Source organism: Temnothorax americanus, unplaced genomic scaffold (genome assembly GCF_048541705.1).
Source record: "Temnothorax americanus isolate GAGA-0224 unplaced genomic scaffold, ASM4854170v1 Scaffold2, whole genome shotgun sequence".
In the NCBI taxonomy this organism is placed as follows: Eukaryota; Metazoa; Arthropoda; class Insecta; order Hymenoptera; family Formicidae; genus Temnothorax; species Temnothorax americanus.
Window position 1 is genome coordinate 6259396 of NW_027509338.1, and position 15840 is coordinate 6275235.

A 15840-nucleotide genomic window follows, 5' to 3' on the forward strand; every position below is an offset into this window, starting at 1 on the left:
GTTTACATTAAGAATCATAAGTTTATTGCATATGATATTAATAAAATAAAAAATTACTTTGTGTACGTGTAAATTTCTATAAATTATACAAAATAAACACTTTACAGTGATGCTGCAATTATAAAACTAATTGTAAATTCGAAAAAAAGGCGCAAGTCCGCACAAACATCCTTTTAGTATAAAGCACGTCTATAGTAATTTGTATCGTTCTATCACGAATTAGTACAGCTGTCTTTATGCAGATTTTAGTGGAAACAAGTCGTGGAATACAATTTTACATGTCTCTATTATTGAACGATTCGTATAAACAGTTTTTTGAATTAACACACACACTTGTGTGCTTTTTTCTACTAGGTCTACAACTCTATATCACGCTCTACTATATTAATTGCGATGTGTATAATATGAGAAATTAATTCTTGACGAAAAGCGAAATTGTCCGTTGTCGCGGACACAGTCCGATACAACGAATCAGTACATTCGCGCGGGGGGGAAGCGGAAAGTGGGATCATCGCGGAGGAAGGAAGCGTATAGCGTGGGCCGCCTTATCTGTACAACGTAGCCCGGCATACGATAGCAGGATGCCATTGCCTTCTCTTCCTCGTCTCGCCTTTCCAGGACAGTTCGCTTTCCGTCCTCTTCCGTCACGCGCGAAGATACACGTCATCGAAGATTGGTGGGAATCGGGAGCACTGCGTGCAGCAGGCCGAAGTATCGTATTGCTGAAGTATAATTATATATGCTCGGATTGAAATAATTAATTCGCTATCTGCTTCCCGGAAGTAACGACACATGCATGAACACTTAAATTCCCCCTTGATCTCTTCCGCGAGATCTTTATTCTTTCAAATGTAATTTATTGCAAAAAATATATCTTTAATATAAATATATAAGAATTTATTTGCCTTAGAAAAAGACAGTTCCGGAAGAGATTGAGAATGGAGACTTACTTGGCGAAATTTAAAAAGTATTTGAGATATAATACTTCTTTGTCGGGGTCTACAAAATCAATGCCAGCAACTAATTTTCTTTTTATATATATATATCATCCGATCGAAAGATATAAAACTCTAAAACTAAATAAATAAATTTATGCGAATTTATGTAACATAAATAGATTGATTTGAAAGGACGGCTGTATCAGATGTCGTTTATACATCGGCGGCGATTTGTATATCTCTTGAACAGATTTTAAAAGACGACAGGAACAGCGAGTATGCCGCACATGTGTGCCGCAGTAACATAAGCGTCGGGTGTAACGGGTGTGCGAAAGTATCATATATCGACCCACACGAGGGTTCGAACAAATTGGAACGCCGACGCGATTCGGAATTCTCAATCTTTTACGATAAAGCCCTCTCCGCGACGTTGCGCGTACGAAAAAAAAAAACTGATATCGGGCGACAGAACATTGACCCGCGATAGAAGAAGACCTATGATTTACGCTGTACGATTTATAGAACGAATATTTATCTTCTTTCGCTGCTCTCTTTGGAACGTAATCATCACGGAATCCTATTAATATCTGTTTACATATAAATAAGACTTATTCGGCATAACCGACGTTCAACAATTGTGCGAGACTTCCCCAAACACGCGTGGCGAGTGTGGCGACCCTCTCGCGTACCCGGTGCGAAGAACAAAGCCATCCCAAACCAGCACGCATATGTTTAAAAGACATCGTAAAGATGTCTCTTAGACACGTATGTCTAAAAGATGTCTTCGCAACGTTTCCTAAACATGCGTGCTGTCCGGAATGTCTACGCTCGCTAAGATCCGATGACCAAAAACTTCGACGACATTTTTAAAAAATCGTACTTTTCGTTACTCAGGGTACAAGTAAAAAAAAAAAAAAACCACGTTTGCAATGGAATTTCAGTGACCTGCGTCCGAACCTTTCCCAAGGATCGGAGGATCGCTCTTCTCGCAAAGCCTATATAGCTTTTTCTCTCGGGTCTCGCCTGCGGCCCTTATTACCACCCGCCGTTCGGTCCCGCTCGTCCGCTTCCCAAGCCCAAGTCCCACGTCGTTTTCCCTCTCCGTTCCGTTGCCACCCGATGATGATTCTATGTACGGCACTGACGGGCACGAGACTCGGAGGCTCGGAGCGGAGTCGCGACCCGACAAGCCGAGGGACTCACTTGCGAGAGAGACGGCGTCACGAGGCGCGTCCGCGGAGGCCGGGTTTTTTCATTATCCGTCTCGCCCGTCTCGCGTTTTGCGAGGGTGCACCCGCACCTGTCGGACGGATCCGCCGACAGTCGTTATCGCACGTGGGATAACGAGACTCCGGGACTCTCGGCGGCCACGAGGAGAAGAGGCCGAGGAATTCGGCGGTAGGGGAACTCCGATCTCGGTGCTCCAAGCGAGATCTCTCGACGTTCGTACCGACTCCGGAGGAGAGCGGCGGCCGCCGTCTCTCGAGGGAAAGAAGAAATACCTCGTCGGCCTGCACGTCGCGGGGAACCCTATTTTAGCGTGTATTTTAAACCCAGGTGAGCCGCATCGGACGGTATATGGCAGCGTTTTTCGCAACGGAAATTGTCCCACGGGTGCGCGAAAGTGCGTTTCGCGTACGTCGTTCATCAAGCGTTGATGCCTAATCGAGAAACGTGCTCTTAGCTGCTTCGAAATTTAATAATTCGTTCACGATTCGGAAGTAGGCGCAAAAAATTATTTTAAGACAATTATCTACTGATATTAAAACGTTTTACGTATATCCCGGATGTTGAATAATTTATAAAATTAAGTATCGTTAAATGTTCCGCTTGTCTGTTTAATTTGGTGCCATTTAAAAATTGATGGCTCTATGTGATAATATTTATAAATTTATATATAAAACAAAGTTGTTTTAAATCGTAATTTTTTGTCGCATAATTTAAGGACAATTATTTGTTAAAGTGTGTGACTAAAATAAATTACGTGACCCGTTATAAATTTTCCGCGATACGGTTTGCAATATTTTGGAATATTTTATTTTCGTAGAAATTCTCGAACCATCGTCGATGGCTTAACATCGTTGCGAAAAGTTCACAAAGACAGGCAGAAAAAAGAGACGGAAAAATGCTTCACGCTCATTATGGGCACGTGGCTCTCGCAGCTTTAATTATTATACTTATTACCTTAGCAGGTACGTAATAGTTGATATGTATTAATTTATACTAGCATTAATTTTTCCCAAAATAATTAAACACTGAAAATATGAATACTTAATTTTGAGGTATCTAATCTCAAAATTTGAGACTCTCAGAATATACTTTTAAATTAAAATAAAATATAAGTTTTTCGCTGTTTGGTTAAATGCCGCTCGCGTTTCCGCTGCGTTTTAACGCCATTTTCGCGTTGTGTGTAAGTAGTACACGTGCAAAAGAATCAAATTCGTAGCGAAATTCTTTTTCTCGGAAACATCGTTCGTCCCATTCGTGTAACGGAGGAGACTCTTTATCCATTACGATTAGATAGCGAGATGACCTCGCGACCTGCCTTCCTTTTGAAATCGGCGAGCTTGTGTATTTCGGCTTCTAAAACCCAGCCGTCCGCCCTAAAAGATCTTCGCGCGTATTTATCTATTTCGAGAAGATTATTCAACGCGAATGGCGCGATCGTTTATGTGTTTGTGTTGCACGTGGCAGTATATCGTTGCGGCGAAAATATACAGATCTACAGCACGTGTCCTCTCTTTTAATCTATCGGATACCTTTATATCCAAAGCTGATTTGTGCGGTCGACCTCTGAGAGTTGTTTTGTAACTTGAAAATATTCAAAAGATGCGTTTAGTGTACAAAATTGCGATCTCCCAGCAGAGATTGATCTCCTCGACATCTTCAATAAGAACCGAACGAAAGATCTATCTAGATTTAAGACACCCCGTATTTCAAAGCTTATTAAAGGTACTTTCCAGAGCTCTCGTAAACATCCGGCTCTCTTTCGCGATAGCCTCTACCGGCAGTAGAGAACATCTCTTGATAACCGGCACTAGCGTTCATTCGAAGCAATTCTGAGGAAATTGTCCCGCATTAATATAAACATTAATATTCGACGCGCTCGTTATCGCCGCGAGTTTTAAAAAAAATCGCGGTGAACGCGGCCATCAACTGCTGCGCCTTGCGTAATTCATTTTGGAAAACTACCATTTATTTCGTGTCGCTTATTCCCTCGAAAGAAGCGAAAAAACGTGTTTTCTGTCTAACATTCGTTACCGCACGTCATGTAAATATTTTAACTCTTTGTAGGACCTGCGAGTTCCGAATATGGACATCCGCCAGTCAGAGGTAAGATTCTGATCTTCTTAGAATTAAATTTTTTTTATTCACTCTTTTCTTCACAAAAAAGAATCCACGAAACGGTCATTATGAGCACGTAGTTATTATCAATGGCCTTATCGGAGAGCGTCGAGCGGCGAAAAACGCGACAAAACGTTTTGCGACAACTAGGACGCGCACTATATAATTATACATAGAATTATATACAAAGTAAAAAACGGGGGTGTTATAGGATCGGTGCAGAGAGGGGATATGTCACCCGTGGACGTGGTGACAGAGAGTCATACTCGGTTATGGCCGACCGTTCCCAGGTCAAGAGGTAGACGAAAGAATTAATTCAAGGAGCGGGCAAACACCTTATAAAAAGATCCCTAACGAATTGAACGTTTAACGAGGCAAAATCACTGTTCTAACATAGATAAATGTTTTATACATTACCAGCTAACAGTGAAAGAGTCCGTTGGCTGTTTTGATCCTTATGTGTAAATATATTTACCAGATGTATATATGTTTGTGATATTTCGGTTCCTCTCATAATGTGGTAAAGGTTTTGTACTTTGTGCTAATCGACGGAAACTAATTGGGGTAACCGGGAGGCTGTATCCCCTTCCATATATATTTAACGCATATATCGGCATGATATCGATGGTGTTCTAATTACGGAAGAAGAGAATAACCATACGGCTAACAGAAGCTAACCGAAGCTTTTATCTCGAGATGCAAAGGATTAATGAGAAACTTTTTCGCCTCGTGCAGGATCGCACGCGAAGAGACCGCATCCCTGCGAGCAGAGCTCGTGTTATCCCGCAACCGGGAACCTGCTGATCGGCCGTAAGGACAAACTAAGCTCTTCGTCGACGTGCGGTCTCACAGGTCCCGAAAGATTCTGCATAGTTTCTCACCTTAAGGACAGGAAGAAGTGCTTCTTCTGCGACGCGTCGATACCTAAACAGCAGCATAACATCGAGAACATCGTCAGCGGGTAAGATCACTTTACTTTATCGCGAAATAAATCCAATGCCTTTTTGAAATAAGTGGAAATGTGTGTTCTTAAAAATAAGTAACAGCGACAAAATGTATACTAATCAATAAAATTTAAACAGTACAAGTTATAGATCATGGTGGCAGGCCGAGAACGGAGTGGAGAATGTCACGATACGCTTCGATCTTGAGGCAGAGTTTCACTTCACGCACATTATCATTCGCTTCCAAACCTTCCGACCGGCTGCCATGCTGATCGAACGGTCGTACGATTTCGGAAGAACCTGGCAGGTGTATCGGTACTTCGCTCACAACTGCGAGCACTACTTCCCCGAAATCCCGACCCACCAACCGCAAAGATTAACGGACGTCATCTGCGAGACGAGATACTCGGCTGTGGCACCGTCCACTGGCGGCGACGTAATTTTTAGGTAGAATGTGTACATGCACAGTTTTATCATATATTAACCATTTATTTATATTTTAAACTGTATTATTTCAATGTGTGAATACTTTGCTTTCATTTTAACTTTTTTCAACATAAATTATTGTAATCATCAATTATTAATCACGTTCGAAAATGTCATCTTTTTACTGATATATTTTAGGGTGTTGCCGCGAAATTTGGATATCGACAATCCCTATTCAAAGGAAGTGCAGAATCTACTAAAGATCACCAATCTCAGGATCAACATGACGAGACTCCACACTCTGGGCGACGATCTGCTCGACGATCGGGCCGAAATTCGCGAAAAATACTATTACGCCATCCAAGATATGGTGATTCGCGGTTCGTGCTCCTGCTATGGGCACGCCTCGAGGTGTTTGCCGTTACCGGGAGTCGCCGATGAGGAGAACATGGTCCACGGCAGATGCGAGTGCACGCACAACACTAAGGGTCTCAACTGCGAGAAGTGCGAGGACTTCTACAACGACCTGCCGTGGAAGCCCGCGGTCGGCAAACAGACGAACGCCTGTAGGCCTTGCAATTGCAACAATCATACCAGTTCCTGCCACTTCGACGAAGCGGTCTACGAGAGATCGGGCAGAGTATCCGGCGGTGTCTGCGACGATTGTCAGCATAACACGCGAGGGCAGAATTGCGAACAATGCAAGCCGTTTTATTATCACGACGTGACGAAGGACATTTCCGACCGAGACGCTTGTCAACGTGAGTTTTCAATTTATATCAATCGCTTTATATAATCTTCATGTAACATTTAATATAATTTAATACGAGATTATTATCCGCGTTTGTTTTGTAAGTAGAAATTAAATGTAGATTGCAGTTAGTGGCAGAATGAATTTATGTACATGTGTATGAGAGAGATATCGTGAGATCGCAAAGATATACAGGTTTTTTTTTCTTTCGCAGCCTGCGACTGCGACCTAAACGGATCCTTGGATGATGGCATATGCGACTCGAGAACCGATCCTCTAAGTGGCGACGAGTCCGGACGCTGTCACTGCAAAGCGAATATTGACGGGCGTCGTTGCGACCGTTGCAAGAACGGCTTTTGGAACTTCGATCCCGACAATCCCGAGGGATGTCAAGGTAAAAAAGAAAGTTATATCCAAGTATGTTTCGTTAAAAGGTCTAACTTTTTCAATAGTTTTACATAAAGCGTAATATTTAAATCAGTATACGTTTATTATATTTGTTAATGACACTAAGAAGCCTATTACTTATCAGTCTATACCGATTATCTTCCAAATTCAATTTATTTTTCCTTCTAAAAAACATTAATCAATAACACCGATTTTATTGGCCCAAATCAGAAAAGTTTGATCATAGTTTCTCAAAATGAAAAATTCGTACAAAAAGGTCGACTTTTGCAATTGCAATTACAGCCTGCACCTGTAACACCTTGGGCACCATCGACAATCAGGGTTGCAACGTGGTGACCGGCGAGTGCACGTGCAAACGGTATGTCACAGCGCGCGACTGCAATCAATGCGTGCCGGAATATTGGGGACTCTCCGAGGACCGAGATGGATGCAAACCGTGCGATTGTGATCCTGGAGGATCCTACGAGAAGTCCTGCGACGTCATCACCGGCCAGTGCAGATGCAGGCCGCATGTCAGCGGGAGAACTTGCAATCAGCCGGAACAGAGTTATTACACCGGCTCGCTAGACTTTCTCATTTACGAAGGAGAGTTGTCTAGAGCGACCGACGTAAGTTCATTAAATTTAATCGAATATGTGAATTAAATGTACATATTTGTAAGTATTGATACCAATGTGCTGCAAACGTGATAAAATATAAAGCACAATCGCAACGCGAAAGAAATAACAAAAAGAGAGGAAGATAAAGTTACTCCTCTCTTCAACTATATCTAGAATTTTGCAAAGCTTCAATTATCTCATTCAGCTTCTTGAGATTGTTTTTAGAATTGAATAGCAAATTCGTTTTCAGAACTGTCAAGTGGTGATCAGAGAGCCTTATCGCGATGGTAGGAATAGTACGTGGACCGGCACGGGTTTCATGAAGGCTCTCGAGGGCTCGGTATTGAACTTCACCATCGACGACATTCGCAGATCGATGTGGTACGACGTGATTGTACGGTACGAACCGGTGCATCCGGGCGTCTGGGAGGACGTGCAGATTATTCTCGAGAGAGACAGCCTACCGGATCCTAATGGGCCGTGCGCCGATTGGAGACCCGAATACGATCGCCTGTGGGTTCAATTGCCTCTGCGTTCGAGAAGCGCCATGGCGCAACCGTCTATATGTCTAGAGGCGGGCAAACGCTACAATCTTCTGTTGCAATTCCGCAAGTTCAACAGCCACATAGACACGCCTTCGGCCTCCATCCTGGTCGACTCGGTAATATACTTTGTTTCGATTATGTTGCCGATTATCGTCAAAGTCATGTCCAGTTGATCGTATAATCTATACTTATTTGTATGATCAGATTGTTCTGAAGCCGAGGATAGACGTGATACCCTTCTTCAAGACTCCGGGTCTGGGTGAGCTACGTCGCCAAGAATACGAACGTTACCACTGTAACGAATTGTTCAACGATGTCAATAGCGTGTGGAGCAACGTGCCTGAGATCTGCAAAAAGTACCAGAACAGCATCGGCTATTACGTCTTCGACGGCGCTCACTGTGAGTTCAATCGCGCCTTGTCCGATGTCGTTTATAGTCTTCAATGATACTTTAATTTTACTTTAATTTCATGTCGTTTAATCTTTCTCGTTCAATTGCACACTCACAAGAGCGCGATGTTGAATTCTAGCCTGCGAGTGTAACCCAACGGGCTCTCGCAGTCTTCTGTGCGAGAACTACGGCGGGATGTGCCCGTGCAAGCCGAACGTGGTCGGCAGACGTTGCGACCGTTGCGCGCCGGGCACCTACGGATTCGGCCCGGAGGGATGCATCCCCTGCGACTGCGACGGCGTCGGCGCCCTCGACAATTTCTGCGACGTCGAGACCGGCCGCTGCAAGTGCCGCCCCAACACCTACGGCAGGACCTGCGGCCAGTGCGAGCCCGGCTTCTGGAACTTCCCGCACTGTCAGCGCTGCGAGTGCCACGGACACGCGGATAGCTGCGACTCGAAGACCGGGGCCTGCATCAACTGTCGAGATTATACCACCGGGCACAATTGCGATCGTTGCGTCGACGATTTCTACGGCGATCCGCGAATTGGCGTGGATATACCTTGCAGAGCGTGTCCTTGTCCGGGTGAGTACAGTTTTGGAAGGCATTTTACATTGATTATTAAGTTTTTTAATTATTATAAATCAAAAATTACAATATTAGTCTTATTAGAAAGATATTATGTCCGTAATAAAAATAAGCTATAATAAAAATAAGCTATACCTCACATTTATATTTATATCTATACATTTTTTCGGCAATATAAAACTCGGTCTTTTAACAATTCAAACGTAGTACTAAAATATTGTAAACTGTGGGGTTTGCGCCCCTTAGTCATTTATTTGCGTTTTTATTGATGAAGTAAAAAATGAGTTTCTTTTTACATTATTTATTATTATTTATTTATTACTATCATTATATATTTTTTATTTTAACAGGCACACGCGAATCCGGTCACTCCTATGCCAACAGCTGTTCATTGGACTCAGTAACACAGGACGTAGTGTGCGAATGTTTCGAGGGATACTCCGGACCTCGCTGCGAGCATTGCGCCGAGAATTATTTCGGCGATCCAGAGGTGCCAGGCGGTAGCTGCCAACTCTGCGAATGTAACAACAATACGGACCTACGTCGCCCTGGTAACTGCGACCCGCACACCGGTCATTGCCTTCAATGTCTGTTCAACACCGACGGTCCCACTTGCGAGGTGTGTAAAGCGGGATTCTACGGAGACGCTCTACGGCAGGACTGTCAAGACTGCGGATGCAACGTCCTGGGCACCGACAAGGCCGCGGGACCGTGTAATCATCGCAGTGGCCAGTGTCCGTGTCTGCCGCATGTCATAGGACAGCTCTGCGACTCCTGCGAGGAGAATCATTGGAGGATAGCCAGCGGGCAAGGCTGCGACCCTTGCGAGTGCGACGCGGTTGGAAGTATTTCGGACAGGTTCGTCTGCGATTTTTATAAAAATCGTAATTCTGCGATAGAAGTATTTTGTAATGAGTATATAATATCTTTGATATATCTTGTAGTTGAATGACTCGATACCGATAGTGATCTGATCCACCTTTTTCTCACAACAGAAAATTAATCTAAATGTAATTTAGAAAAAAGTTTAATTTTTTCAATCTTAAGATTAATTTATTCAAAAGCATGGGTTAGATCACCGTTCTACAACATATCAATCTAAGAAAAGATTATGCGGTTAATTAAAATATTTCCATGTATAGATGCAACCCCTTCGACGGCACTTGCGAGTGTAGGCCAGGATTCGGCGGCAGACGGTGCAACGAGTGTCAGACAAACTTCTGGGGTAACCCGAACATAGAGTGTTATCCATGCGAGTGCGACGTAATCGGCTCTGCGAGTCAACAATGCAACAGGGAGACCGGGGTATGCGTTTGCCACAAGGGCATCGGCGGCGAGAAATGCGACCAGTGCGACCGCGGCTATCACGGCGAGGCTCCACAATGCAGTCCGTGTGGCGAATGTTTCGACAACTGGGATCTGATCCTGGACGGTCTCACGAACAAGACAAACGCGGTCATTCAGGAGGCCTCGAGGATACAGAAGGTCGGCACGACCGGCGTGTACAGCCAGGAATTCGACGACATGAAGGACTCCCTGAACGAAGTGCGGGATCTGATCGGCAACACCACTATCCGGAGTCAAGACCTAGACGCGTTGGACGACTTGGCCAATGAGTTAGAGAAGAATATTTCCGAATCGGCCAAGCAGTTGGCTGAAGCGAGCAATCAATTCGAGAATCTCAGTCAGCGAGTTAATCTTGGCGATGTCGCGTTGAAGAAGTTGAGAAACAGGACAAACAGCCTGCACGAAACCGCCGCCGATTTGCGGGAGAATGCCACGAGATTGCAGGAGGAAAATGTTCTGGGCGCGCTGAACGTGACCCAGCAGATGGCCGAGCAGTCCAGGCAGGCCGAGAGGACGGCAAACGACACTACGAATGTCCTCAGCGATGCGGAACGATTCCGCAAGCATACCGAGAATCTTCTGGCGAAGAATCGCGCCTCCGTGACCGAGGCTCAAGAGAGGAACAAGGAATCGTTGACGAAACTGAATGAGAAGCTGAAGACATTCGGTATGGCGATACCTGAACTGAATCTGCAGATGTGCGGTGACAATGTGACGGATTGCAGCACCGTCTGCGGTGGTGCGGGCTGCGGCTTCTGCGGAGGATTATCTTGTCACGTGGGCGCGGTCAGCAAGGCCAATCAAGCTCTAGATGTTGCCAAGCAGCAAGCTGCCAAGATCAAGGGCCACAAGGACGAGGCCGAACAACTGTTACGCAATGTAATTATCATTAATCTGATTCTTAAAAATTATTTACGATTCCTACAAGAATTAATTATTGTCAAGAATTGTTTATTATATTCAAAGAATAATATTCATATATTAATTGCTATAAACATTTCTAGAAATTCTATGAATTTCTCAATTTGTACAGCTTATTCATTTACCATTGTAATCTACAATCGTCTCTGTTTATGATTTATTCGATTGATTTACGTTTTTAGATGAGCCAAATCAGGCAAGACGCGACAGCGGCAAGATCCAACGCTCAAGACGCCTTCAATTACGCATGGGAGGCGCGCAATCGTTCCGATAAGATCACCAAGGACCTCTCAGATATAACCAAGCAAATCTGGAGCGCTCTGAACGAGGACCAGCCTACACCAGCCATGGTGAGAGATCTCGCGTACGAGGTGCTCGCGCAGAACATCCAGCTGGAGCCCGATGAAATCACGCGGTTAGCCGATCGCATCAAGAGCATCGTGGGCTCTCTCACTGACTCTGAGAAGATTCTCGCCGATACCAAGGACGATCTGCAGAAAGTGCGTGATCTCGAGGCACGCGCCAACCGCACCAAAGATTTCGCCATCGAGAAGCAAACCTTGGCGAACAAGGTGATCCTGTTGTTGAACGACGCGCAGAAGGCGCAACACCTGGCGCAGGACGCGATCGATAAGGCGGAAGCTGACGTGTCCAAATCGCAGAAAGATCTCGCGGACATCGCCGACGTGACAAAGGCCGCTCAAATCCAGGCTAACAGCACCACGCATACGGTGGAGGCACTGGACGCCCGTTTGAAGCAGCTTCAAACGCAATCTGCGAAGAACGGTTTTATCCTGGCGGAGATCGGCACGGAGGCGAAGAAGGTCGCCGACGAGGCCCAGCTGATCGACGTCAAGACGAAGAAGCTGTCGGAGGAGTACAAGAGGGCGGACGAGTCGCTGAATCTGCGGGTGAACAAGAGCAAGGGCGATATCCAGCGGGCGAAAAGACTCCTGCAGCGTGCCTCCGAGATGACCGCGGACACGTCGACCAAGTCCAAGGATCTGGACGGAATGGAGAGCGTTTACAAGGACAACGAGCGGCTGCTGACGGACCTGATGAGCGACGTGGACGCGCTGACAATGGAGATGGAGAGACACTTGGCGGAGATCGAGAAAAAGTCGCAGTTGTATAGACAATGCTCCGCTTAAAAATTCAATCGGTTGAGGAAGTCATCTTCCGATTTGCGAATTTCATCTGCAAAACGATACATATCGATAACCAGTGGATCTTTTCTTCGTTTGATACACAGATAACTGTCCGCGCGGTAGAATCTCTTGTTCCACAAAGGAGAGCCCTTTCCGCAGTGTACATCTCACTTACTGCATTTTGCCGCGAGATATGTTAGGTCTTATCAGTAAGATCGGTGCTTTATACTTGTGCAATAGTCGTGAGTTTTATCTTGATTTATAGGAAACGGATATGCGTATATATATTTACATATTGCATATACAATATATATATATACACACATTTGGCATTCGCAACTTATTTCGAATATTGCGAAAAGCGAGGAGATTATTATTAGTGCCATAAATATAAATGGAGGGGCCATCAGTAGTTGTAAAGAGGACGATTTGTACGTAAGTCAGTTAAAATATCGCTTCAAGCGCAATCGAGGTATCTTCTCTAGCTTTTTAGCTTCGCTAAATTTTCTGTAATTCTTCTTGCAATTTTTATATTTTTATATTTCGTAGCACACACTTTTTTACTTTTATAATAAGAATATTCTATACGAGAATATCTATTCTATATAAATAGTTTCTATCCGCTGATGCATATATACGACAATTTCATCGTACTTAAAGAAACACCGTAGCGAAGTATTAAGCTCGTGTTCCATAGATGATACATTAAAAATAATTAAAGAGTAATGTAAATAATTAAAATAAACGTAATACAGGATTAAGATATTAAAATAAATATTCTGCAACGGATCTACCGAATATGAAATGTTCGATATATATCGCCGAGACACATTTATCTACAAATGGACAAAAGTTCAAGTGGCCTTGTCGATTATTACAATGCCTGTAAATAATTACAGTCTGCGCATCTGTAAATATTTAATGTTACATATCTATGAATTCACGGGTGTTCGACGGCTTTTTATCTCTAGACCTTTTAATCTTTTTTTTACAGCTCCAATCCTAATTCTCATTATTAAAAAATGGCAAAACCCCACGCGAGAAATATAATAGAAACGCCGACAAAATTCGTGTAATTATTCCGGCAATACAAAAACGAAAGGAACAAGATCCTGTTATTTATATCAGCATTGCACGCGATCGATCCTCATACATTACATCAAATATCGTCGAGATTATCGCTTAAAAGTGGGCGAACGATGCTATGATCAAGCCAAAAAGAATTCAATATTTAAGGTCATACTATACGCATAGCGATATTATACTGTAATGTTAGAGAGAAATAAATGAGTTGCCAAAAAGAAGAAAAGAGTGTGGCTATATCTCGGCGAACCTGTCGACCCTTAAAATTGCGTCTTTCAATCACATTCAAATTCCTTCTATCGCACATATGGAGAATCTGCAATTTTAAACAATCGCTCATCAGAACGGTGTACGCGCCGCGTCCTTGCAATTTATTGCGGTATCGCGCAAGGAAATTGTCGGACACGCGAAATCATCAGCGATAAAATACTTTCCTGTCTTACACGCCGCGTGTTTTTCATTAAACAACGATACGCATGTCAGCGTACGCAATCGCCCAATCACGCCTCAAGTGCCTGGGACTAGGCTGCTGGGACCAACGTGACTAAACGAAGCAAACACCGTAGTTGCGTCCCGTCGCGTCGCATCGATCTTCCCCAGCGCATCACGATCGATTCGCGTAGGGCCCGGAAATAGGTTTTGTCGTTTATTATTACAGAGTCCGGTTACGTCGCAGCCATGTGCGCGATTACGGTTCCCCCCCTTGAATGTCATCGTTACGTCGAAAGTTTCGACGAAGGGGTTCCAGGACTACGACCGGGTTCCTCTGGCAGATAAACGGAGAAGAACGTTTTATTTGTCATTTCGGTATATTCCTTAAAATCGCTCTTTCCTTTTCGGAAGGCCTACGCGCGCGCGCGCGCGCGCACGAATATTTCATGAATAGCGCACTGTTGAATTTAAATGGCGTATGCGTTCAGCAGGCCGCGCACAATGGGTTCATTCAGTACGCGAATCAGTGGTTCTCCGCGGAGGTGAGAAAACTAGAACGGCGCGGAGAGAAGCACGAAAATTATTACTGCAATTAGCAATAAAGATCCAACTTTGATCTTTCCTCGAAGACAAATTCGAAGTTTCCGCACTGCACTCTTTAAAACCATAACAAAGAGATAAGATAAATGCACGGACAGTCTCTTGCATTTCGCCAAGGAAATCATCGTATTACTATCTTACTGTCTTAAATTTGGATTTTTTAATTAACGATAATTAACGGAAACAATATAAATTCAAATAATTAACGCAATTGTATAAAATTATTCCTATCTCACGCCTTGTAAAGAAAAGAAGTAGAAGAAGGCGATCTCTGGATTTTTAAAGAGATTTCGCTAACAGGGAAGTTTGATAAAAAAAAAAAAAGAATCACAACAAGCAATAAATTTTTCTCTGTTAAATTGAATTGGAGCGTTCTAATACGGGCATCTCTAACGAGGATTGTTCTTTGTTGCTTCGTGCGACACCTTTAAGGCGACGATCCCCCCGATTGTCCGACTGACCCGCACTTTAATCCGGCACTGAGAATTGTAGTTAGGACCCGCGATATTATCACGGTGACTGATGCATGAGCGCGTATGTACATATAGAGATAAATAATGCATTATATCCGAGAAAGGATTTTACGCGGCGTGGCGAGTCTCATTGGAGTAACCGCTGTACGTAATTTTCGATCGTGAGTTTTTTTTTAAAGACGTGTAACGCTAACTCTTCGAAGCTCGAGACTCGCTAACTATCTCAAAGATGATAAACGATAATATCAATCAATATTTGTACAGAGATTATCAAATTCTTTAAGTATTTACCTTTCAATATATTGCGATGTTGGTGGCCGAAGGGCAACTTTATTCCCACAGAAAATACTCGGCGAAACGTTCGACGATATAGAAACTGATGAAGATCATTATGTGTGCGAGAGTTTCTCTGAAATTTTCGCGGACAAGTTTTTCCACGCAGATAAAAACAAAGGCAAAAAAAAACACATTTCAAATGACACAAAGTGAAATATATAACACGTTCAAATACGTGGCATAATCTATTCTTACAAGATTCATTGAATAGAAATAAAAGGTACTCGTCATCTCAAGTTCCTTTAAATTCCTTATCGTCCCAACCCGTTGCTCGAGATACACGTTATCTTCCGTCTTTGTTCTTTTTACGCGTGGTTAACCACGAAACTAATCTGCAACACATGCATGACTTTAACAACTGCCGCAAAAAAATTGTCTGCGCGCGGTTATCGTCCGTTAGACGGTAGAACTTTACTTCACGTTTAGGATCACAAGAAGATATTCTATATTTATGTTATAAATACAGTTTGTCATATAATTATTCTCTTTCTTTCAGATGAGACATTAATATGACATTTTTTTAATTTTATTCTCCCAAATAACACACCGTACGGTCTACTTCAG

General features: G+C 43.5%; 1 protein-coding gene across 2 annotated transcripts; it reads left to right on the forward strand.

Moving 5' to 3' along the window:
* Positions 1–2100: 2100 nt before the first annotated feature.
* Lanb1 (laminin subunit beta-1) lies at positions 2101–13661 on the forward strand. Of its 2 annotated transcripts, XM_077405081.1 has the most exons (15): positions 2101–2495; positions 2986–3130; positions 4233–4271; positions 4495–4581; positions 5019–5244; positions 5366–5674; positions 5852–6414; positions 6619–6798; positions 7095–7420; positions 7662–8072; positions 8161–8356; positions 8487–8933; positions 9287–9794; positions 10079–11162; positions 11387–13661. In XM_077405081.1, the coding sequence occupies exons 2-15, from the start codon at positions 3064–3066 to the stop codon at positions 12353–12355; spliced, it is 5412 nt and encodes a 1803-aa protein (XP_077261207.1). In that variant the 5' UTR covers positions 2101–2495; positions 2986–3063; the 3' UTR covers positions 12356–13661. The 2 variants fall into 2 exon arrangements, with proteins under 2 accessions (XP_077261207.1, XP_077261208.1); XM_077405082.1 differs by lacking the exon at positions 4495–4581.
* Positions 13662–15840: the final 2179 nt, after the last annotated feature.

Excerpts from the sequence above, each read along its gene's own strand:
- Lanb1 (XM_077405081.1), top strand. The coding sequence starts at position 3,064 with ATGCTTCACGCTCATTATGGGCACGTGGCTCTCGCAGCTTTAATTATT. Across the intron at positions 6,415-6,618 it reads CGACCGAGACGCTTGTCAAC|CCTGCGACTGCGACCTAAAC; the intron begins GTGAGTTTTCAA and ends TTTCTTTCGCAG. Across the intron at positions 8,357-8,486 it reads CGTCTTCGACGGCGCTCACT|CCTGCGAGTGTAACCCAACG; the intron begins GTGAGTTCAATC and ends GTTGAATTCTAG.